Source organism: Alligator mississippiensis, chromosome 4 (genome assembly GCF_030867095.1).
Source record: "Alligator mississippiensis isolate rAllMis1 chromosome 4, rAllMis1, whole genome shotgun sequence".
Lineage (NCBI taxonomy): Eukaryota > Metazoa > Chordata > Crocodylia > Alligatoridae > Alligator > Alligator mississippiensis.
The window spans coordinates 172,044,469-172,066,955 of record NC_081827.1 but is presented as its reverse complement, the minus strand read 5'-3'; the positions used below and the strand labels follow the sequence as shown (position 1 = coordinate 172,066,955).

Here is a 22,487-nt window from a genome sequence, read left to right as displayed (position 1 = left end):
TGGAGAGGAAAGGGTGTGGGGGAGGAAAGGGGTGTGGTGGGGGGGGGCAGATCGAGACCCCCACAGTAAGGGAGGGAGTGGGGCAGGGACTGGAGGTGCTGTCCAGCCAGGGCAGTGAATGGGACCCAGGGACAGGGCAGGAAGTGGGACAGAGCTGCGAGGATGGCTGGTGGGGGGAGGGGGGGAGGCAGCTCCCCGCTACTGTGTGCACCGCTGAGGGGGAGGTGTGAGGGGGCATGTGGCCCCCCAGATTTGTGCACAGGGCAGATGCGGGCTGCCCACTGTGGGCTTGGGGCTCTCTGATCCGCTGTCTTTCCCTCAGGAGCCCCACACTGGCTGTGCATCCCCTGCCCACCCAGCAGCACTGGGGGTGGCCAGTTGTGCTTCCTGCTGCTGGGCAGGCTGGGGATGCGTGGCTGACATGGGGCCCCCGAGGCAAAGACAGCAGGGTGGAGAGCCTCAAGCCCACAGTGGGCAGCACACATCCACCCTCACTCCGCTCAGCTCAGCTCCAGTTAAAAGCATCCCCATTCTTAAAAATAATGGTGGTGGCGGCACTTGAACTAAAGCTCATTTGACGAGCTTTAGTTCAAGCACCACCACCTCCATTTTTAAGCGCCATGGCACTGATTCCCTAGATGAGCCACCCATGGCTCTATCCTGCTCCCTGCCCCAGGCCTGGGTCTATTCACCACCCTGGCTGGGCAGTGCCCCCAGCCCATGCCATTCCCTCCCTCACCATGGGGGCCTCAACCTGCCCCCTCATGCCTCTTCCCTCCTCCAGGTCCCTTCCCCTCCACAGACCTACCTGCAGGGAGCTGCTCTCCATGCTGCCCGGCTGGATTCCTGTAAATTAGTTATCAGATCAGTATTGGCTGATATGGTTTTATCTATATAAATCTATATATAATCAGCTATTCGTATCAGTCGAGAAAATATTTATCAGTGCACCCCTAAATTAAATAAAGCACAAGGCCTGAAAGGAGACATTATAAGGGAAGACCTTACAGTAAATAATCCAAACATACTGTATCATAGCTTTATCTTAAAGTAATAGTAGTAGCAAGTGATGTAATCAAACATATTAGGTACTATTTTGCTATAATAGATATATTTTTCTTAAGATGCTTATTTAATTTGTAAAAACAAAACAACCTTTTCAAAGAAAACCACAAACTAAGATCAGAAGAAACAAGACAGTGTTGAACAGCATTCCACAATGGGGAAAGAAAGGAGATAATAACCTCTTTGTTTTACTTTCCTAAGCATACAAATCCCAACTAATTGACACTTCCCAAGTCCACAAGAGATCTGATTCAGTCCAGTTCCAAATGTTTCAGTGACACAAGAAAGCTGAAAACAAACCACATCAGAAGTAATTTATTAGAATCAGCCATCTATAAATACTGAGTATACACTGGGGGGAAATTTGGAGAACTTGGCAAATTCAAGAAGACCTGCCGCCAATCTGTGTGCCACCATCCTCTACCTCTAGAGCCTACCCAGCTGGTACAGGTGAGAATCTATGGTGTGCTGTCACAGATAGCCATATAGACTTTAAGATAAATGTTTATTTTTGTCTTTTGAAGTGCAAGCAAATAAAAGCTAAGGCTGTAGACACATTTCTGCCTATTATCAGCAGCCAACCCACAAGGTTACTTATAACTGGGGTAACAAGAGCCCAGGCCTCTCTTTGTTCCTGGTGCAGCAACGCTATAGTTCAACATAAAATAAGAAGAAATGACAATAGCTGCATCCAGCAGCAGGTGAGGTGTGTCCTTCTGGAAACATATACCAAGGGTGACATTCTGTTCCCTTCTTGGTTGCCCAAGTGTCCAGATTTAGTTTACATGGCAATTTTGGTTGTCTGTGTGTCAAAAATGCCACATACCCACAGGTCAGCATTCCTGTGTGCATGTGGATGACTGTGCACCTACATATTTGTATGGACTGGGAACACACCAAAGTAAGCATGACACATACGCATGTTCTTTGTGGGTGCAGCCTCGGATGCCCCCAAATGCCAAAATCCATGACTACCAAACTGAGACTCAGGAACAGAAAAGGAGGTGGGTGTCTTTTGTCCTCATAGCACAGTGGCTAGGGTAGTCACCTGGGAAGCTGGAGCTCTTGGGCTCCCTTTGCCCAGAAGGACTTTGGACCTAAGTTTCCCTGACTTCCCAGGACAGTACTCCAAACACCATGCCATAGGTCAGACATTAGGCCCTCCTTTGGAACTCCTTCTGAAACTGAGTTACTAACATAGTTATTGGAAGAAAATGGATGGAGGGCAGTGGAGGGTATAAGCTTTTACCTCACTGGGAGCAAGGATCCCAGGTAATACCCAGAATCCCTTCTCTTCCAGGCCAGCACCCACCATACTGATCCACAGACCCTCTGGCTGCCTTTCTCTTTACCCCACAGCTTCCCAGAAGGCCAGCTTCAAAAGGAATAGAGCATGGACTGGATAATAACTAACCTGCAGTACAGTGGTTAGAATGTTGTGCTGCAAAGTCAGAGACACCAAGGTTCAAACTCTTCCCTCCCCAGGTAAAAGCGGAGGGCCAAAAACCCCAGACCTCCAGCTTCCCAGATGAGTACCCTAGTCACTGAGCTGTTAGGGGCAAAGAGCGGGAATGTGCTCTCATTGTCTTGCCAGTACTTATTTCTAGTCTGGGTTCATAAGTGACATTTTTGGCACTTTGACCAAACCTGCACACTTAAGACAATCAAGAAATAAACTGAATGTTACCTCAAAGGGCTCTAAAAGGGAGAGAAATGCTGGGAACCACTGTATTCAGACAATGGGAAATGAAGGAGTGTAGAGACCACATGATCTTGCTATGCTTGGTGCTGTCTTGGCTGCCAATGTTTGGGAGGAGGAAGATGCTTTAAAGGCTTTTAAGTTGTTAAGTAGGGCATCAATCCCAGCACTATAAAAATCAGCACTTTCTACTTCCCTGCTTGGCTCTGCCAGTCTCACAGTGACCTAACTCTGTACACTCACCACACATCTTACATCATTCCTGATACCAATTAAATGGGACACTGATTTCAACATCTGCCAGATGGAGATTCCCTGTCTTAAGTTAATTAAAAATGCCATAGCTATTTTGTCAGATCCATACCACAGTTTCCTTACTCCAGTTTGATAAGCACACATCTATACTGTCCATTCGTTTATGCCCCACATCAGCAGGATTGCACAGTAAGGGATGCAATAGTGGTATGAAATTCCTTTCTTATTTTATTGCTCACACCCATGGTCACATTCTCCCAAAACCTATCAAGAGGCCAAGAGATATTGTTATAACTGTAACTCACAGAATGGGAAAATGCTAATTTGAATAAAATATGGAAGAGAAAGGCTCAATCTTCATGCCTTTAGGGCCTGAAGATGGGATCAGGATTAAAAGTTCCCCATAGCAGCCATACATTAGAAAGCTTTACACTTCCTCGGAGGCATCCAGTTTTGGGACTATCCAGCAGAGACTGGACTAAGCTGAAGCACAAATCTGATACAAAGGGCAGTTCTTATAGAGAAGTCAGGAAGTTTATGCTGCTTCTTCCACAGCAAAATGGCTAGAGGTCCATTCTTTAAAGAATTACATGTCCAAAAGGCATAAAAATTAATTCTACTTTAATGTGACAATTTTTTGAGTTAGAAAAAAAATAACAAGGGGCTGCTGAGTTAGAAAATGGAAGGTAACAAAATAGTGACATTGAAATGGTGACATGATGCTGGACGGTGCCTTTCTGAAGCACAATCTTTCCTACTCCTTGCCTTGCTTCCTCTTAGCTTCTTTTGGACACAGTTATCCATGCCTCCTCCTTTGGTGAGGTGACCAGCTCATATTTGGACTCTGTGACTTGCTCTTTCACAGGATGCAGGTACAGTTTCCTGACCAGCACACTCAGCAACACTGTAGCCACCATATAAGCAAACCTAGGAGGAAAGAGTAACAAAACACACCATGAGATAAATCTGTCAAGTCACCATTGCCAGCCCTGACAGATTGGATCAGCAGGGACGGCAGAATTTAACAGGAACAGGCTGACATGGCTCTTCCCTCCCTTTCACCACCACACATGCACATTTTTCTTTTATCTACCTCAGCTCTGGGCACTCTTGACTTCCTGAGAACCCCAACAGGGAAAGGTTTTTCATGGTGGGTTCATCATGAAATCTGTCTGGATCAAATCTATAAAAGGCAAAACAAGCATTGATACTTCCTGTGTGTACCTGTATACATACACTTAAGACAAATTGAGGCTAATCCAGTTTTCAAAAAGTACATACAGTTTAATTTCTCCCTCATCCTTCCTTCTCCACTGCTTTCATTGCCCCTCACTTTCCATTGCCAGCAGCTGCTGTGTGTGTATGTGAGAACTGGTGATTCATTTGAATGAGAAGAGCTTGCTTCAGCTTTGGGTTGTCAGAGCCTCTCAGGGAACAACTCACATGTACAGGCTTTAGTTAAAATGAGATTCTCATAATCAAGTAACTGAAAGGAGACTAATATAATCTACGGCAGTTTAAAACATGAGTGATTATATTACAGAAAATGTGCCATTCTGTGACTTGAAGGCAGTCCTGTTTTACTGTGTATTAGATTCGTTCTATTATGCTTCAAAGCTTTGGCTCCAGGCCTAACCTTTCACAGGCAATGCTGGATCTTACGATTTCTGCAAAATCGCAATTTTGGTAGGTCTCTAGCCATAACTGCAGCCATTGAATTTCTGGCAGGCAATATCTGGCAGCAGGCTATGGCCTTGTCCTCTCTTCTACATGAGTCCCCAGATCCTGATGCACTCTTTACTATATCCCAGCTCCCATTCTGGTGTGTGATTCCCTCAGGCTCTTAGGGGCCATAGCTAGTACGATGCTGCTAAAACAGAAGGCCTCCACATGCTCCCCCTTCCCCTAAAGCAATACGGATGGCTAAGAGGCAGAATGGATCCCTTAGTGTAATTTGCTCTCCCACAAGCTTTACTGTCTTTCCCTTCCAAATAGAATAGCTGACCTACATTCTCTCCTGCCCAGGCTACATTAGACCAGCATTAAAAACTACCAGCATTAAAAACTACCCCGGGGGGGGGGGGGGGGGGGGGGGGGCAGGCAAAGCAAACTGCAGCAATTTCCCCGCTTCTGGAATTCTGATTTTTCAGAACAGGATCCCTTTTTAAGTGTTTCTGGGTGGAAATAATGAGATAGTTTTCTTCCTCTTAAAGACAGAAATCTTTGACTGACATTTCTTCCTGTGAGCCATTGTTTTATGGTAATGAAAAGTGATTCCAATTCCATTTTAATCATGGCTTCCCTTTCACAGCAAACCTGAAAAATAAAATCACACAGCATTTGCTGTTGAAAGTCTGTGAATTTGCAGAGAGAGATATGGGGGGGGGGAAATCTGCTTTCTACCTCCTCAACACTCACAGTGAACACAAGTGTGTAGCCTGGTCAGATTATGTTTGGAATTAACCAAAATCCTGTTTTTGGAGACAAACACAAAGACCTGAAGAAATCTTCTGGGGGCCTCTATTTCACTACAATAGGCTGCTTAAGGCAGCTCTGAAAGCCTACTCAGATGCTCATCCAAGCAGGACCCCAAAGGGGAAGGAAGAAAAGAAAGAAAGCAAACAGTAATAAAAGTTCCTGGGGTTGCATACTTGTAAGGTGATGGCCAAGCTGAGCTGTCCTGGAGCACCACCCCGAGAGCATAGAGCACAAGAGTCTGAAACAGAAGAGGCACCCAAGTCAGTATCTGTATTTAATACTCCAGAAAGTTACATTTACACAATGGACAACCCTTACAGAAAAGTCCAAACTAACTTAATGGAAAAAGGATAAATTATTCAATGTGTTTTTATATTGAATAGCAAACCCTGTCCTCAACAAGCAAAGATATCCCCTACAGGATTGTTAAAAAAGGCAGCACAACTTATATTAAGGCTCTCAATCTCCAATAAATTGCATACGTTTTCAGAGGGACTTTAACTGGCCCCACGTGTTTTAATCCTGACACATTAAATGCCAAGCCCAAACTCCAGCTGCCTTTTTTGTGGGGTTTAGGGAACAGAGGACCTATTTGGCTCCACTGCTCTGGGTCAGTCCTATGTTCAGAACGTGCAGCTGAAACATGCTTCATCTATACATATCTTCTCTTTCTTCCACGTTATAAAATGGTCACGTTTCAATCATATGAAGACATTTAAAGATCAGGACACAGCCAATCCCAAAGGGCCTCTCAGTATAAATACAAGCCAACATATTTCCATTTTATAATGAACCTACTCAAAACCATCTTGAAATTAAGGAGTGGTGGGCAGCTCAGTATAAATGAAATGGAACCCTTTGCCAGCCCCGTTTAATCCAACCACTTATAAATACAGGTCTCAAGGACAGATGACTACTCAAAAGCAGCACCTGCCTTTGTGCATGTCAGCCATTTGTGGATTCCAAATGACCTTGGGGCTTTTTGTTATTATTTATTCAGTACCTGGTTGTAAATGGCACTTTACTGACCATTATAAACTGGCATCCCTGACCTGAAGGCTTACAGTCCACAAGGCAAATCCTGTTCCTTTATGAGAGTCAGTCTTCCTAGATCAAGCTACATTTATTAGCTTGTGCAATTTCAGAGAAGTCAATGGAACAACACCAGGCCTTATTCTGCTGCCCCTGACTTCAGTTGGACTCTACTGTGAGTTAGGAATGCAGCGATGCTTGCAAACTAGCATTTTATAACTTAAGGGCCCAGTTCTACTACCCTTATTCATCCTCAGTAGTACCATGGAGCATGCTTCATTGCCCCACTCCTATCCACTTCTGTGGGCTTCAGCTCAGGTCCTTACTTGGAAAGTAATTAAATCTCACTGGAACCCATGTATGACTATGCACAGTAAGATGCTACTCTGCATGAGAGGCCAGGCCTAAATTCAAATCTTCTACACATACCTGAACCCTGGGATACCTCCAAACATCAGCATGGAAGAGCATTATAACTAACTACCACATGCAAGCCACACAGGGCTGTGTAATGGCCCTCTCATTGAGGAAAAGGGAAAAGCACGTTCTAGGCTCCCAGCTAAACTAGACAGACATTAGAGCCAGCTCTGAGTAAACTTTGTTAGAATAATAATCACTGTAATAATAATCACTACTCACTGTAACTGGTCCCACTTTGGAAGTGAAAAAGACAAAAATCAACCAAGGAGTCTGGGTGTGAGCTCATAGCCATGTCGTACCTCTTTGGGGATAACATGCTGGTCAACTCTTCCCTCCAGCTCCTGCAGCCGTGCAGCAACTGGAGTAAGCTTTGCTGTCCGTACAGTCTCACACAGCACCTGTCGGCAGTACCTGCAAGCACAAGGCTATATCAATAACCCTTTTTAAAAAATAGGCAAGTCCACATGCCTCTGATATTAGGCGGTGCTGCTCTGAGGAAAGCTACATCAACTGGTGAACCCTGTGCATCCAGGATTATGGCCTGGTCCCAAATTGCTTCCAGCATACATCAGACACTTTCCCTTGTCTATGAGAAGTCCCAGGATCTATGCAGAGAAAGCAAGAGGCACTGGGGGAGAAGGAAGGGCTGTGGAAGGAGGGCTCCAATTGTATTCCCAACCACACACACTTTGGAAGGCACCAGCAGTTTCAGCTCAGCAATGCACTGGCTCAGCAAGAATTAGTCAGAGTCGTATGCTGCATTGAACACACTAGGGCACCCATCCTGGCAGAGCTCCTACATCACAAATAACAAACACACAGCCAATGTTGAAAGACAGAAGTTTCTAGGGGAATTATCTAAACAATCAGGTTCCGACACAGGTGTTTTGAATCCCCTGTAGGAACTTATCTTCTACAGCATTCCATAGGATGAGTCCAATGCCTACAGAAAAAGGTATCATCGCCTAATCACTTAACCTGAACTTTCCGGTCATGTATGCTGTCCACAGCTTTCTGTTCCAAGACCACCACAAGGAGTCTTGTCATGGGACCCAATCCAGATCCAAATGAAGTAAAGGGAAATGTACTTATTTACTCCAATCAGTTTTCTTAAGCAAATATTGACAAGGTCCCTAGAGGTCATTAGAAAACACACTCATCACTGGCCTCAGTTCATTAGCCAGCCTGGGAATCATCTTACAGCATGTAGGACCATACTCCAGTAATTCTCAACCAGGGTGCAGCAGCACCTTGGGGTGCCTTGAGTTCATTTCAAGGGTGCCACTCAATGTTGGTACTGCTAGGTGCACAAACATGATTCACAAGATAAACCCAGATATTTCAAATAAGAATCCATAGCATTAAAAACTTTCTGGCCAGTTATGGTCTTTCAGAGTTTGTTTTGCTCTCTTATTTTTTTTTGTAGTAAAAAATGAGTGAAAGCTAAGAGCTGCATTTTCTAAGGGGTGCCTTGAGTCTATTGTGGGGTGCCTTAAGTCTAAAAAGGCTGAGAACCACTGCCATAGTAATACCTTGATCAGCCCAGGTGCCTCTCCCACTCTTCAAATAAACATACCTGAGCTGCTCAATTTTCTCAAGTGTAACTGGGCCCTTCCCAAAAACTTGGTCTATCTCTTTATAGAGGTTCTTCTGGATTTCTTCTGAGGTAGTCAGGAAATAAACTGCCCAGGTGCACACTAGGAAAGAAATAATGGAAGTGCTGACTCAGCAGACATTACCCTTTAAGAAAGCCAAATCAAGTCCAGTATTCCTTATCTCCGTAACTCCAGCTTTAATCAGCTAAGACAGTGAAGAGTCGGAAGGAAAATACACAAAACACAAACATGAAAGGGTAACATCCTTATGAAATATAAGATGTAATGGCATAAAATTTGCCTAGCAGACTTTAGCTATTCCATGACGAACAGAATTATTTCAGACAGTTCCTGCTAATAAGGGATACCAGTTGAATATTCTCTTTCCTGTTGTGATGAGACAACAGTGAATCAAGAAGGGAACAGTCATCTGAAGGGCTTGGAGTGCAGCTTAACAGACAGGAGAGGAACCAGGTGCTCTTAGGAAGGGTCAGATACTTCCTATAGCTGCTCTTTCCCCAGTCTCAGGAACCTAGCTCTATACTACACCATATCTATTCAATACGAGGGCCAGCCCTCAGGGTAAAATAGACAGGCTATATTCTGTTAAAAGGCCCCTAAGGAGTAGATCTACAATGGGGAGCCTGTAGCAGAGATGAAGGGAGCAACCACAACCTCTGGTACAGAGGCTCAGAACACAGCTGAGAAATGCTGGCTAGGAAGGCATTTGGCCAGAGTGGCTGAACAGTCACCAGTTTAGTACTTCCCTCAGCAGAAATCTTATTACCAGTCAAGGAAGGAATTGAAGTTACATTCCCTGATGCAGGTCTGAGAGAAAGCAGGTAGCAACAGCAACAAGGCAATTCCTTTTCCAAGTGAATCTTGCTGTTAAAAAGGGGAATCAAATGACAAACGATGGGACAGGAGAAAAAAACGTGTATAACCCCTTCTCTCAGTTACTCTGGATTGGGTCCTTCATGTATCTGTTAATAGATTATTTATGATGCGTTGCAGACTTCTTCAATAATGTAATTAGAAAAAATAATCCAAATATGAAATAAGCACACACAATGTGGTTTTTCCTAAGCCAAAGTAAACAACTAGCAGGCACTCTATCGTTCCAAATTGTCCATTCACTGAGTTGTATGGAGATCCTTCGAGAAAAAACAAACAGCCAAAACCTGGAAAAAAATTCTGTCCTTCTGTATCACCATGTCAAGACACTCTCTTCAGGTGAGTTTTGCTTTAGTACCCTCAAACGCGAGAGATTTTCTTTCAAGATTCCAAGTTGGATATTAGGAAGAACTTTCCAACTGTGAGGGTGGTTAAGTACTGGAACAGATTACGTAGAGAAGCCGAGGAATCTCTGTCATTAGAAGTTTAAGTATAGTTTACATCAATATGTATCTAGGATATTTTCATACTCTGAGCAAAGGAGTAACTTAGATGACCTCCTGAGGTGCCATCCAGTCCTATTTTCCCCATGATTTTATGATTTGCTAAGCAGATGACTTTGGGTTTTGTAGTCCCATAGCTTTAGTTTAGAACAATTCCCCTACGCACTGACAGTATGCACAAACAGAAGCTTTCCATTTCCATTTGCTATCCTCATAATCCTTATACGAATACCAAGTAACTCTTTAAAAAAAGTGTTAACACATGTACCACAGAGGGGAATCTGAAGCATCCAGTCAAACATCAGCAAGCAGTTCTAAATCCTCACAGAGCAATGAAGTCAATTTCTGGTCATGATCTTTGTGGGCTTCATCTTTTGGTGTGTTTCACTGAATTTAGAATTAGCTGGCTAAGCTTAGAGTCTAAGTGAAAAAATGGCAGCAGGAAATTCTAAGGCTCACTGTATTGCTGGGAGGGCTGTCAATAACAGATTAGCTTCAATCCACGTACTCAAAGCTGTGTCAGTACTCTCCTAAAAAAATGCCCCTCATACAGCAGTGTCATCAACACTGCTATAAAAATACCTGCCTAAATACATTTGCAGTAGAGAAGCAAAGGTAGGGGAAATGTTGCTTTTCTTTAGCACAGAAAAACATTCATCTGGCTGTACTATTTTTGATACAGCTCAGCCCCTAAACCCGTTTTGGAGAGTAGAGGGCTATTCATGTTTTTTTACTTACAGTTAGCAGTGATTACGCATCCTGCCAGGGAGAATATCATTGTGTCTTCTAGGATCTAGGAAATAAAATCTGATTCAGACGAAGTCAGAGGAAACATTACAAAACATAAAATCACATCCTCCATTCAAAACCACCTTAACTCAGGGAGCATGAAATGCAGCATGGGAAGAAAGAACAAAACTCTCTGCAGTACTGCCACTATAACACTTCTTAAGCAAAGACAGATGATTAATACTAAAGCAGTGGAATGGAAAGCTACCAAAAATATAATGTTAGTAGAGGCTAGATGGAATGAGATGCAAGATAGCCAATTAAATTAATCAAATGCTACGACGCAATTAGCAACTGATCTAGCAAAACTCCATCAGTATTTAATTACACAACAGCTGTTCAGACCTGCTTGTCACTCAGTTTCCCTTGCAGTAAGGAGTCGATGAAGATATGCCGGTTGAAGCTCCTGCCCCGCCGCTCCTTTATGACTTTCTTTAAGACCGATTCCATCTCCATTAAAGCTTCAAGAACACAAGTAAGATGCTATTTCAGAACCTGGGGCTCTCCCAGACACAGGTGACCTGGATGGCCACCTAGGACCCAGACAGAAAGGGGACCCAAAAATGGTTTGTTTGTTTTTTCCACTGTCCGATTATTATCATCATTATCTCTGGCAAAGGGGGGCCTGATGCTAAAAGTTTGTCCAGGGCCTTCAGGAGTCTAGGTATGGTGCTGGGGTCCCCTGAAGCTGCAAAGGACTCTGCTAGAATCAGTCTTCCACATAGCCGTTGGAGTCAATGGCAGAAGTGGATCCTGTACTGAGCACGTTAGTATCGTTTTGGAAGAAGTTTACTGTAATTTAATCTGAAAAGTATGAGCGCCAAATGTTACAAAGAGCTCACAAAACACACTGCATAGGTAACCCATGATGCACATATACAAATCACACAAATGCATGGTCAAATAAAGTTCAAATAAACTTCCTGGAGGGGGGGGGGCCTACGGTGAATTCTGGGGCGGTTGCAGCCCCCCACATAGCCACCTCCCAGTGCTACTGCCGCTGCCTGCTCCAAGCACAGCCCAGCCCAGCCCCCTGCCAAGAAGAGCCTGGAGCTGCCCCGACCCAGCCTGCAGAGGCAGTCTGCCCTGCCCCACCCCGCGCAGATCTGGGGGTACACCCTCCATGCCCTCCTGGGGTGCACGCAGCGGCAGAAGCTGTCCCTCACTGGGATGAGCTGCTCACAACTCCATCCCACGTCCTGCCCTGGCTATGCAGTGCCAGTGCCTGCCCCTGCCCCAGCCCTACTCCCTCCCTCATCACAGGGGTCTTGAGCTGCCCCCCCACAACAGACTTACCAGCTGGACACCGCTCTCCATGCTACCCAGCTGCATATTGGAAAAGGATCAGTATTGGCCAATATGGCTCCTTAAAAATCGGCCATCAGTATCAGCCCAAAAATTCTCTATCAGTGCACCCCTAATTCAAGGCATCCATCCAGAACGTTTTTGAATTTGGTGGCACACTGGTAGACCCCTTTCTGTACTGCTTACAGCTTACCTCAGTGATTATCAAACAAGGCGATGCCACAGCCATGACAGCTAGGTGGAATTGCCCTATGTGACTCTTGTGGAGCCGGATCGGGAAGTGGCTGTGGCAGGAGCATATGTTCCTGCCTTCAATAGGGTTATCTGATAAACTGAACAGGCAGGAGCAACTGTCTTTGCTGTAGCTCTTCCCAGTCTGACCACACCCTCTCCTCTTGGAAACAGAGACATATAGGACAGTTCCACTTACCTTGTACACCTCCATTTCCAGGACAAGCATTCAGGGAGATACTTTTGGGTACTGGGAATCTCACCATGCTAACTATTGAAGAGTTGACATGCAAGGGGTAGAAGAACTTACCATCTTCATACTGCTTTTTCCTGGTAGTACTTTTGTCAAGTGATCCATCCAAGAAACCCTTCCCAATTTCAGCCCAGATCTGAAAGAGGGACAGAGTTACTCTTTCTAGTCAGACTACATAAAGTCCTGCCTAGCTTTATTTTTTCACATACATAAAACACAAGAGAATTCTACTTCCCCAAATTGGGCCTAAACAGGAAATTTAATTTGTAAGTACAGACATAGTCACATGGGCTACTATGTCTGTGACAGTTTTGCTGAGCGCTGCTAATAATGAGCTAAGATGAAACAGGTCACTGAGCTCTCCCACAATAAGGAAGGAGCTGGAGGAGATGAGAACATGCAAACTCTAAGTGGGAAACCTTTAAGTCACTGGCTGGGATCTGGATAGCTTAACTCATAGCCCCAGTCCAAGTGACTGAAGCACTACTACAGGAACCCATCAACATTCCTAATATTTATGATATAAAAAAGAAGAAAAAACATTATTTTAGGCCTTGTTTATTTAACATAGCTATCTATCTATCTAGCCTTTCATATAAAGCACACCAGGGCACAAGACCAATTTTAAAGATGAGCTGCAAAGGTTTGTTTTAAAAGGGTCAACATTATTCTGCCACTGGATTTCCCTCTGGGGAACCATCTGCTTTCTGGCCAAAGCAACTAGCCATGATATGGAAGTTTCAAGGGAGTTTAACAGAATTCAGAAAAACCAAATGTCACTTAATATCAATGGGATTTGACTGCCTAATTCCTGCAGGCTCTTTAGGAAACCCCAGCCTTACTAGAACCTCTGCCATATGCAAATTTTATTGCATTTACTATCTGTTTCTTTTTTTCCTGACAAAAACAGTTAGAACAAGAAAAGAGCATACCTGCTCTAATCTGAACCTCCCAACTTGAACATGCAAGATGAAGGCTTCCGTTCCAGCATCTCATACCTTTGCTCACCTGAATGGTGGTGATGGCTATGCACTGACTATCAACTTATAAGAGGAATGGGAACAGGACTTAGGAAGAGATCCTTGGCTTTTCCCCAGACTTACCGCATCGTGGTTCCTACGGAAGTGAATTACTTCCCGATCATCTTCAAAGTAACTGCCCATTGCTGTCTGTGTAACAGATTTCATGGCAAAACCCAGCATGTGCTGGCAAAGAGGCACGTGTTGAGACTCGGGAAAGGACAACCATTTTGCTAGCAACTCTTCTGACAGCTGAAAGGAAAGAAATCATAAAAGTGCGTGGGTCTCCACAATCCAAATAAAGCTGTAAGAGGAGGTGTTTCCACCCAGTTCACACATACCAGATGCAATTCAAACTTACTTTCTTCCTGGGCCTTTCTTTTATTAACTCAAACTAAAATAAACTTCAGCCCAAGATTCCTTGGCTGTTGCAAGGTTTTTCCTTTACAGATTTTTCTTTCTTTGACTCTTGTTCCCTTCTAACTGGCCAGGAACACTTAAACCATTTGATACTTTTGGTCTGGTGTTAATAATATGCACTATTAGGGTGCATCCCCATGAGCAGGAACATGTATTTCCTCAGGGACAAATAGCAGTGGCTCATATTTAGTTGTCCCCAGCCATGCCCCTGCACACGCACTCTGGTGTATGGCAGATTTCCCCAGGAGGGGTAGTGGAGGTTGGGGCCAGCACCTGGGCTGGTCCCAGCACTCTTACCTGGGGTGAGGGCCTCCTGGCGCTGCAGCAGTGGTGATCCGCGCGTACGGAGCCTGGCCAGCAGCTGGAGGGTGGCTCTGGCTGGCCAGGTTCTGGTTTCAGGCAGTGCATGCTCCAGCCACATGTACCACGCTGCTGTTTTCTGCCCCATTTTTTTTAGGTACCCGGAGTTCCCGGTATTTAATTTTGGGGAACCAATTCATGTGTGCCACATGCGTTTTGTGGCACCTCAAAAGCCTTTGAAGCACCACAAACTTCACATTCCTGCTTGTGGGGATGCCACCTTACTGGGCTGCTATGACAAGTCAACAGAAAAGCTCTGCATCTGTGGATGATCTCTGTTCCACTCCAGAGCTACTAGAATTCACATGTTCCAGTATCCCTGGTTATCTCTGAGATCCTCAAATTATTTTAGCCACATGCCTTCCCCTACCCTGAATGCAATGAGCCAATGCCACCAAAAAGATATTTTTGTACTATATTTAAACAGATTGGCAGACACTGCCACTTTTTTGCTTTAAAAGGTTTTACCTTTCACTGCTATAGTAACAAAGACAACCATAACTGAAAGATGAAGGAAAAGCAGGATTTCTTCAGTTTTCTAACTCTGAACACTTGAAAGCATTTTTATAGAAGTGTGTTCCACTATTCTGATTTAAAACGGAAAGGTGAGATACACCTGTGTGTCTGTCCCTTCATAGATGATCCAGATTCCAGTGACTTTTAGGGCATGTCAGGCCTGCTCAGGAATGTCTAGTAATTACACTCTAAAAAAGTCATTTTGCTATCAACACTACAGGAGAAGCCACTTTAAATATGATATGGCCTATAAGTGTTACCCAGTGAAATATTAATACCTCCTTCTACCCTTCCTCCCCCTCATCCCTGAAAAACTTCTTTTAATACTGATTTATCCAAATAACTTTAAAGTAAAACAAAACAAACACCCCTGTTTCATAAAGAATGGGCATATTGTGAAGCAAAAATGATATTTTTTGAGAACTGAGGAAGAGAAGACATAAATCAAGCTTATAAGTGAAATCCACTGCCTCTGCACAACAAAAAAGTAAAAAAAAAAAAAACTCAGAAAGTGAAAACACTGCAATTAAAAAAAAAACCAAAAACCTAAAAATTTGGACATGGTTATGGTTGCAGCACCAACCTTTACTCTGCTACTTCATCCAAACACCACCCCGCTTCAAGCTTCCACTACAATCCACTAATTGCCACTCTCCTAGGGAAAGTGTAACTTGCAAACCCTCAGGTTCAGTCCTTCACCTTTTGGATGACAGCAAAGTTACTCTGCAAGGACTTAGTCACACCATTTTCATACAGCTTTTTCCTCAGGTGACTCTCTCCTGCATCACCACTCAGGCCGGACTGGTATCTCAACAAGGATTTGAGTATCATTTCAAAAGGATCCGCTGCAATCAAGGGGAAAAAAGAAATCAAAAAGAGTCTGGAATATGAGTAAACAGAACAGATGTGGGGAGGAGCAGAAGTCAGTCTCAGAAGAGTTTCTCCTGGGAGAATAAATTCTTGTATACTTTCCTCCAACTTAACAGCTCCCAGGGATCAGGAGGAGCAGAGATGTGGGGAAAGGCTTCTATGCTTTCCAGAGACCAAGGTCATCAGGTCTGGGGAAGGCAAGGGGAGCAGCTGCTCCTGCCCCTCCCATAGACAGAGTGGGAAAGGAAGAAGCAACTATTAGCTGCTTCCCACTGGCTCCTCTCACTCTGGTCTCCAGAGTGTGAATTGGGCAGGGGTCTTTGCCCCATGTTCTGGAGTCCTTGAGGGAATGGAAGGACGGGAACAGCCCGTACCTTCCCTAGCCTGGGATCCTCCCAGTCCTTGGGAAGACACGAGGAATAGGGAAGAGGGGCAGTTACAAGTACTACCCCTCTTAACACTTGTACTGCTCCTGATCCCAAAATCATTTCTAGTGCATCCTAGGACTCCTCTATATTTAGACAACATTGCTTCTGAGTAGAAATATGAGGCTTCCACAGATCTCCAAGCCTCTGCTGTTCCACATAGTTCAGACCCCCCAAAATCACCAATGCGAGTACAATGCTCTATTACTGTACCAGGCCTTAATAGTGTCTGGAGTTTTTAACTAAAGTTATGGGGGTATGCACATAGCACAGGACAGTCCCTGCCCCCAAAGAGCTTACAATATAAGCAGACAAGACAGAAACAATGGAAGGAAAAAACAGACACATTGAAGTGATGAGATTTGACCATGATCATGTAGCAAGGCAGCAGCAGAGCCAGGAATAGAATCTCTTGAGTCCCAGGGCGGGACCTTATTTACTGGACCATGACATTTCTTCTTCTCTCTCCCCGGCACATCTTGGCAATATAGTTTGAAAGTCTCTCTTGCCCTGCATCCCAAATACTGGGTACCACAAACAAACTTGGATGATCAGGTATACAAAAGCAAATGAACTCTACGTATAGAGAAAGCTGAAAAGTCATCATTTCTCTGCTGAATCTCTCTGCAAAGTGTTTTGCCATGGTGTGGCTTTTGCTGCTGTCAATCACTCCACAATGCTCTCCTGATGGGTCAAATGGTGTTTAAACAACCGGCACACTACCAACCAATTAGAATGATAGATGGGCTCATGGAAGGTGGCCAAGATGTTACTGCAGATCTATCAGACATAAGCATTTTGAAGAAGAAAACCTGGACTGCACCATTATATTTGGAGCTTGACATTTTTAATAGGTGTAATGGAAACAGGAAAGAAAACAAAACCCTCCCCAAAAAACCCATTATCAGGTCACAGGCAGTGTGCTACATCCAAGTTTGTCTTTATTTCTTTCCCATTTTAGTACAAAAAAGCAGCCCAGGGCATGTGCATGTGCTGCTATAAGTTTAATTTTGGCAAGCTATACCCTCTCACCAAGTATTTTTGATATTCTTCACTGCAGTGAGGAAGAAGGAACCTCATGATTCTGGTTGATAAATCCTTGGCCTGGTAATCTGCACCACCAGTGTCATTGCTGAGCTTTTATTCTGCCTTAATCTTGTACAGTGCTCTCAGTGAAGCATGTTAAAGTGCCTGCCTCAGTCACATACCCACAAGCAAAAGACTCCAAAATACCAGCAATCCTGGGTACCATTTATATATGAAAATGATTAAATCCCTGACATTAAGGATTCTTTGAATTCTAGAGGCTAGAGATAGAAAGGACCATATAGGCACTCTGTCAAACTTCCTGCTCTAGCAAGATTGGTCCCTGAAGCACACTCTCCACACCTCATCACCTTTCACTTTTAAAAGCTCAGTTGACACGACTTCAGATGTTTCCCTGGAGATATCTCAAGAAATCTTGGCTTTCACCCCACCTATATTTTCCTTTGCCATGTGTAAAGGCCACTGAAATTTACAGGGAGCCTTTTTACAGGTTTCAATGGATCTGGTTTTTTAATCCACTGTTCCTAGCTGTTACCCGCAGACACATAACCACTCATACTCCTTCATCTTTGTATCTTTAAGGTATCTCTATAGCATCTTGTCAGCACCCATTATAATTGCCTGGCCAAACTATAAATATTGAGCTCTCCTACTCTCTCTCTCTCTATGTAAGCCAGCCTCAACTGGGGCTTCAGCAGGTCAGAGCTCCCACTATCGATTTACATCAACATAATTCAATTTGAACAAAGGCAGCAAAGAGGCAGCACATGAGCGAACACTCTCTCATGCACTACATGTCCGGCAAAGTAATTATAAACAAAATTGACACAAAAGATTATCCAGGAGCAGGAAATCACCCACTGTCACTGACCGTAACCCAAACACAGAGCAGAACACCATCCAGGAACCAAATCTAAACACATTCCCTCCAAAAGGGCCCTAAAAGCCTCACTTGCCTGCATCCTTTCCTGACACTCATTCAAATAGGAGAGCTTTGCAGTGGACTATAAACTTTGGATGGGACTGGCAGCAATAGGGCAAACACCACATCAGGACACCAGCAGGCCTACTCACTGAAGCAAGCCTGAGTTCACCAGCATCATAACAGCTGCTAGCCATAAAATGCTCAACAATGGTCTATGACATTTGCTCCCAGCCCCAAACAAACAAGCATTACACAGGGGAATGGAAACAGGCCCTGCCTCTACCTCACAGCACAGCATTGGGGCTGGGATTTCCAAAGGAGCATAAGGGAGCTAAAGACACCTCACTTCCATTGAATGCCAATGGGATTTGTGTGTTTGACACCCTTAGCAACCTCAGTGTGGACTAGGACTGCCTCACTGGCCCAGAGAATTGCCCTATGAGACATCACTAGCATCGAGCCTGGACTAAAACTACAAGCCAATCTTTTCTTAAGTGATCAACCAACAGTTTAAGGATACCCTGTCCTTCTCAACTGCAAGAAAAAGGTACACAAATGGTCTTGTAATCGTTCAAATGACAGGTTCCATTTCTGCCTAAGAGGTGACTCCAGGATTAAAAAAATAAGGGAACAGGTCATATTTTTCAAGCAGATTTAAATTTCTGGAGATGTCTTAGCATTAGGGAGAGGCATGCGCAACTGACTGACTTCCTTCACCTTGCTTCAGGTGGAGTTCAGCACAGGTGGCACAAAGCTCCTCCACCTTACCCCATGTCTGCTCTAGGTTGTAGCCCAGACAATCACATTCAGGTGCCAGTATGGGTTTTTCAACCAGCTCTAGGCCCTGTGCATTTCACAGGCCAGGGGTAAGGGGATTAGCTGCAGAATCTTGATCTAGAATCCAAACTTTCATTTCAAAATTGTGGAGAAAAGAAAAAAAAAAATGTTTCAAGGAACACAGGACATCTTGGGTAATCAAGTACCGTCCCCTGCTGGTGGAAGCAACTGAATCACTTAATCACCTTCCCTAAAATTAAAATTAATTAAAGGCTTTTTGCCCCCACTACTCTAATTGGAAAGCTGCTCCAGAGCATCATCCCTTGGATGACTGGAAATCTTTCCATTTCCAGCCCAAACTTATTTATGGCCAATTTATACATATTTGCTTTTGTACCAACAACCTCCTTCAACTTAAATAGGTATTTGTCTTTGCTGGTCTTTACACTTCTGCTGCATTTATAGCTAAATCCTTCTAGTCTCTTAAGACTGGATCTCCATGCCCTTGATTATCCTAGTAGTTCTCCTCTCCACCTGTTCCAATTTTAATTATTTTTTCCTGAACTTGGTAATCGGAACCATACACAGCATTCTAGGTGAAATCTCTCAAGGGTCCTGTACAATGGCACTAATACTTCCCTTTCCCTACTACAAATACCCTCACCTGATAAATCCTGTGATAATATTTGCATTTTCATGGCTGCATTTTACTAAGAGTTCACAGACGTACTGTTGATCATCAAACATAACCAAGTCTTTCTCCTCCTCTGTTTCAATTGTATTACTCCACTCCTTAAGGTCCAATTATTTCTCTCATATTCTAAACCTTTTCTGCATTATCCATACCTCTCAACTTTGAAACCCCAGCAAATTTAATTAAGGTGTTTCTTTGTGTACCAAAGTCATTCTTTAATTTTGATTCAGATTAGTTGCAAGACTTATCCTTGCAAACTCCATCAGTGATCCCCACCAACCTGAGTTCCCCTTTCAGCATCTCTCTCATTTTGTAAGAGCCAGTCAATAAGAGTGATTTTTCAGTGACAACCATTTTCACCTACAAACAGTACCAGGAGCTTAAACCACTATATTTCAGTTCCAAATTACTCTTATCCTCATAAACACCGAGAGTGAATTTTGACTCCAATGGATGGTTGTGCCAAAACTCTCACTGATTTTCGCTGGACCACAGCGAACAGAAATGCAGATAAGAGACAGCAAATTAAACTTACATATCCTATTGGGGTTAATGTGCTGCTTCAAGAGATCAACTGATCCCAGACTGACCACAAGGCGTCTTCCAAACCAAAAGGAAACAATTGAGCCATACTTCTCATGCAAAGTCACCAAGAACTCATGCAGGCTGCCACTGGTTATGATGTCTGGCAGGTTGCCATCCCTGAAGGAACAAAAACCAAAATTTACTTTATGAGCAGAATCAACAGCAAAGGTAAAATATAAGACAAATGAAGCAGGAAGCCACTTACTTTTCATCTGTTGGAGCCATTCCCGGGATATCCAAAGCTTGCCTAGAAGCCTAAGGAAGAAGGAAAACACTCCTCAGGGTTTTGCATAAACTTTGTAAGACTCACATTTTAGCACCTGTTGGCCTGCTGCTCCAAACTTTTTATAGTAGTTTAAAAGATTGTTGTATAAACTTCCAAGCTCACGCTGAACAAATCTGACAATAAGCCATGATTGTTTCTTCTCATAAGAGGCCATGCTCATACGCTCTCAGCAATTTGAGTTCTCCCTCCCTGTTATTATATTTAGTTTCTACTACTGTGAGCTAAGGAGCAGAGGGAATTACATTTAACTTATCAGGGGTTCATTTGCTTTCCTATCTATACTAATTTTAGGGCCAGTTTTACTTACTTAAAACCAGTTAAGTAGTATGAATTTTCAGCAAAGGACAGCAAAGTTTGATTTACATGTTTTCAACTGCAGCTGCCAGAAAAGAGATGGTAATATTTGCCACACAGTGGGCGCATCTACACGAGACACTACTGCACAGTAGCACTAGCAGGCGCTAACTGTGACATGATGCTACTGGGAAGTGATGAGATACTGTGCAGTAGCGTCTGAAAAAAACTGTGCGGGTATAGTACTGTGCAGTAACAACTATGCAGTCCATTGCTCGTGTAGACGTGGCCAGTAAAGACACACTTGTAGTGAAAACCGTCTTCTCTTTGTCTTAAGATTAGGTAACGCATGGTGGGGCATGTGCCCCCCTGAGACTGGCCCTCGCCGGCCGGGGAGTGGAGGGGTGACGGCCGCTGCCACCCCTCCTGGAGAATGGCATCAGTGGCACTTCTGGGTTTGCTGCTGGCACTTCTGCTGGAGGTGATAAGCCACAGGGGGAACCCCCTGTTGGTGATCAACCCCTGGTGGACCAGTCAGTGATGGGATGTTGGTGACCCTCCAGGATCAAGAGGCATCAGTCACCCATGATCAAAAGTGCAGCTCACCATCAATGCATGATATTGTTGTATAATATATAATAAAACAATATTGATGTATTTCTATACAAAACTGGGCAGGATGCAGCATCCCCAGACCTGATCCTGAAGGAGCTTAACTCCCAGCACGGGTTCAGTCCCACAGAATTAGCTAGGATTACTCATCTCTTTAAAGCAATGATTCCCAACTGTTTTTAAACCCTCATTAGGCTCCTGGCCCCCCTTGGACAATGCCAGTTCTTGGTCCCCACTTGTTGGCTTTTTTTGACTAAGGAAAAATAATAAAGCTATTCTCCTCTTGCAAAAAACTTGGGCAAGACCACAACAGCTCAGCAAGTTTGCCATATTATGACTTTCTATTTGAAACCTCTGGCATGATCTTGTTTGAGCCCCGAACAGTGCTAACACTGTGTGGCACCCCGCGGCACCCTTGACATGATCTCAAGGCATCCCGGGGTGCAGCGGCAGCCTGGCTGAGGATCACTGCTTTGAAGAAAAGCACCTGTGCGATTGTGCAGGGTCAAGACTCTCACTGCAGACACCTGGACATGGCTCTGCTCCAGCCGCGGAGATGCCCACACAAGGCTCACTACAAGGTGATAAAAGAGCTGCTGGATGGTGGGAATCGCCCCCAGGAACAGGTGGGGAGGGTGCTGCTTTGAGCGGGGGGCTGGACTAGATCAGTGTTTCTCAGGCTGTGGGTCGCGACCCAAAAGCGGGCGGCAAGAACTCCTGACAGGGGCGTGAACAAACTTTAAACATGGATCCAAAAACTTTAAACAATGGGTTCTCCTTTAAAGGAGAAACGTGGGAACCGGTGGCTTTTCCCCTGCAGAGGTCCCGCCTGCGAGGGGCTGCTTGGGCCCCCGCGTGCCCCACCCGCACCCGTGTCCCACACACCCGGCCGGGCCGGGCCGGGCCGGGCTCCTGCAGCGCGCTGCGGGCCGCAGGGCCGGGCCGGGCGAGGCAAATGCGCGGCGCTCACCGGGTAGAGGTAGAGCACGGCGCCCACCAGCAGCAGCACGAAGGTGACAGCGAAGATGGCGAAGTCCAGCATGGCGGGGCCGGGCCGGGCCGGGCCGGGGCTGGGGCTGGGGCTCTCCACGTCTGCGCTGGCCTGGGGGCGGTGGCGGCTGCACGCCCCGCCCCGGCC

The 22,487-nt window shown here is 44.7% G+C and overlaps 1 protein-coding gene across 1 annotated transcript; it reads right to left on the bottom strand.

Moving 5' to 3' along the window:
• Positions 1 to 3,623: 3,623 nt before the first annotated feature.
• Positions 3,624 to 22,454, bottom strand: LOC102575241 (cytochrome P450 20A1). Its single transcript, XM_006273498.4, has 13 exons — positions 22,320 to 22,454; positions 20,363 to 20,412; positions 20,108 to 20,274; positions 15,534 to 15,679; positions 13,623 to 13,790; positions 12,577 to 12,655; positions 11,076 to 11,191; positions 10,680 to 10,734; positions 8,526 to 8,646; positions 7,249 to 7,360; positions 5,671 to 5,735; positions 4,113 to 4,202; positions 3,624 to 3,946 (listed from the first exon to the last, which is right to left on the bottom strand). The coding sequence occupies exons 1-13, from the start codon at positions 22,389 to 22,391 to the stop codon at positions 3,796 to 3,798; spliced, it is 1,392 nt and encodes a 463-aa protein (XP_006273560.1). The 5' UTR covers positions 22,392 to 22,454; the 3' UTR covers positions 3,624 to 3,795.
• Between the last annotated feature and the right edge of the window lie 33 nt (positions 22,455 to 22,487).

Excerpts from the sequence above, each read along its gene's own strand:
- LOC102575241 (XM_006273498.4), bottom strand. The coding sequence starts at position 22,391 with ATGCTGGACTTCGCCATCTTCGCTGTCACCTTCGTGCTGCTGCTGGTG. Across the intron at positions 11,192-12,576 it reads GAAAAAGCAGTATGAAGATG|CTTTAATGGAGATGGAATCG; the intron begins GTAAGTTCTTCT and ends GTGTTCTTGAAG. Across the intron at positions 8,647-10,679 it reads ATGCGTAATCACTGCTAACT|TGTGCACCTGGGCAGTTTAT; the intron begins GTAAGTAAAAAA and ends TTTCTTTCCTAG.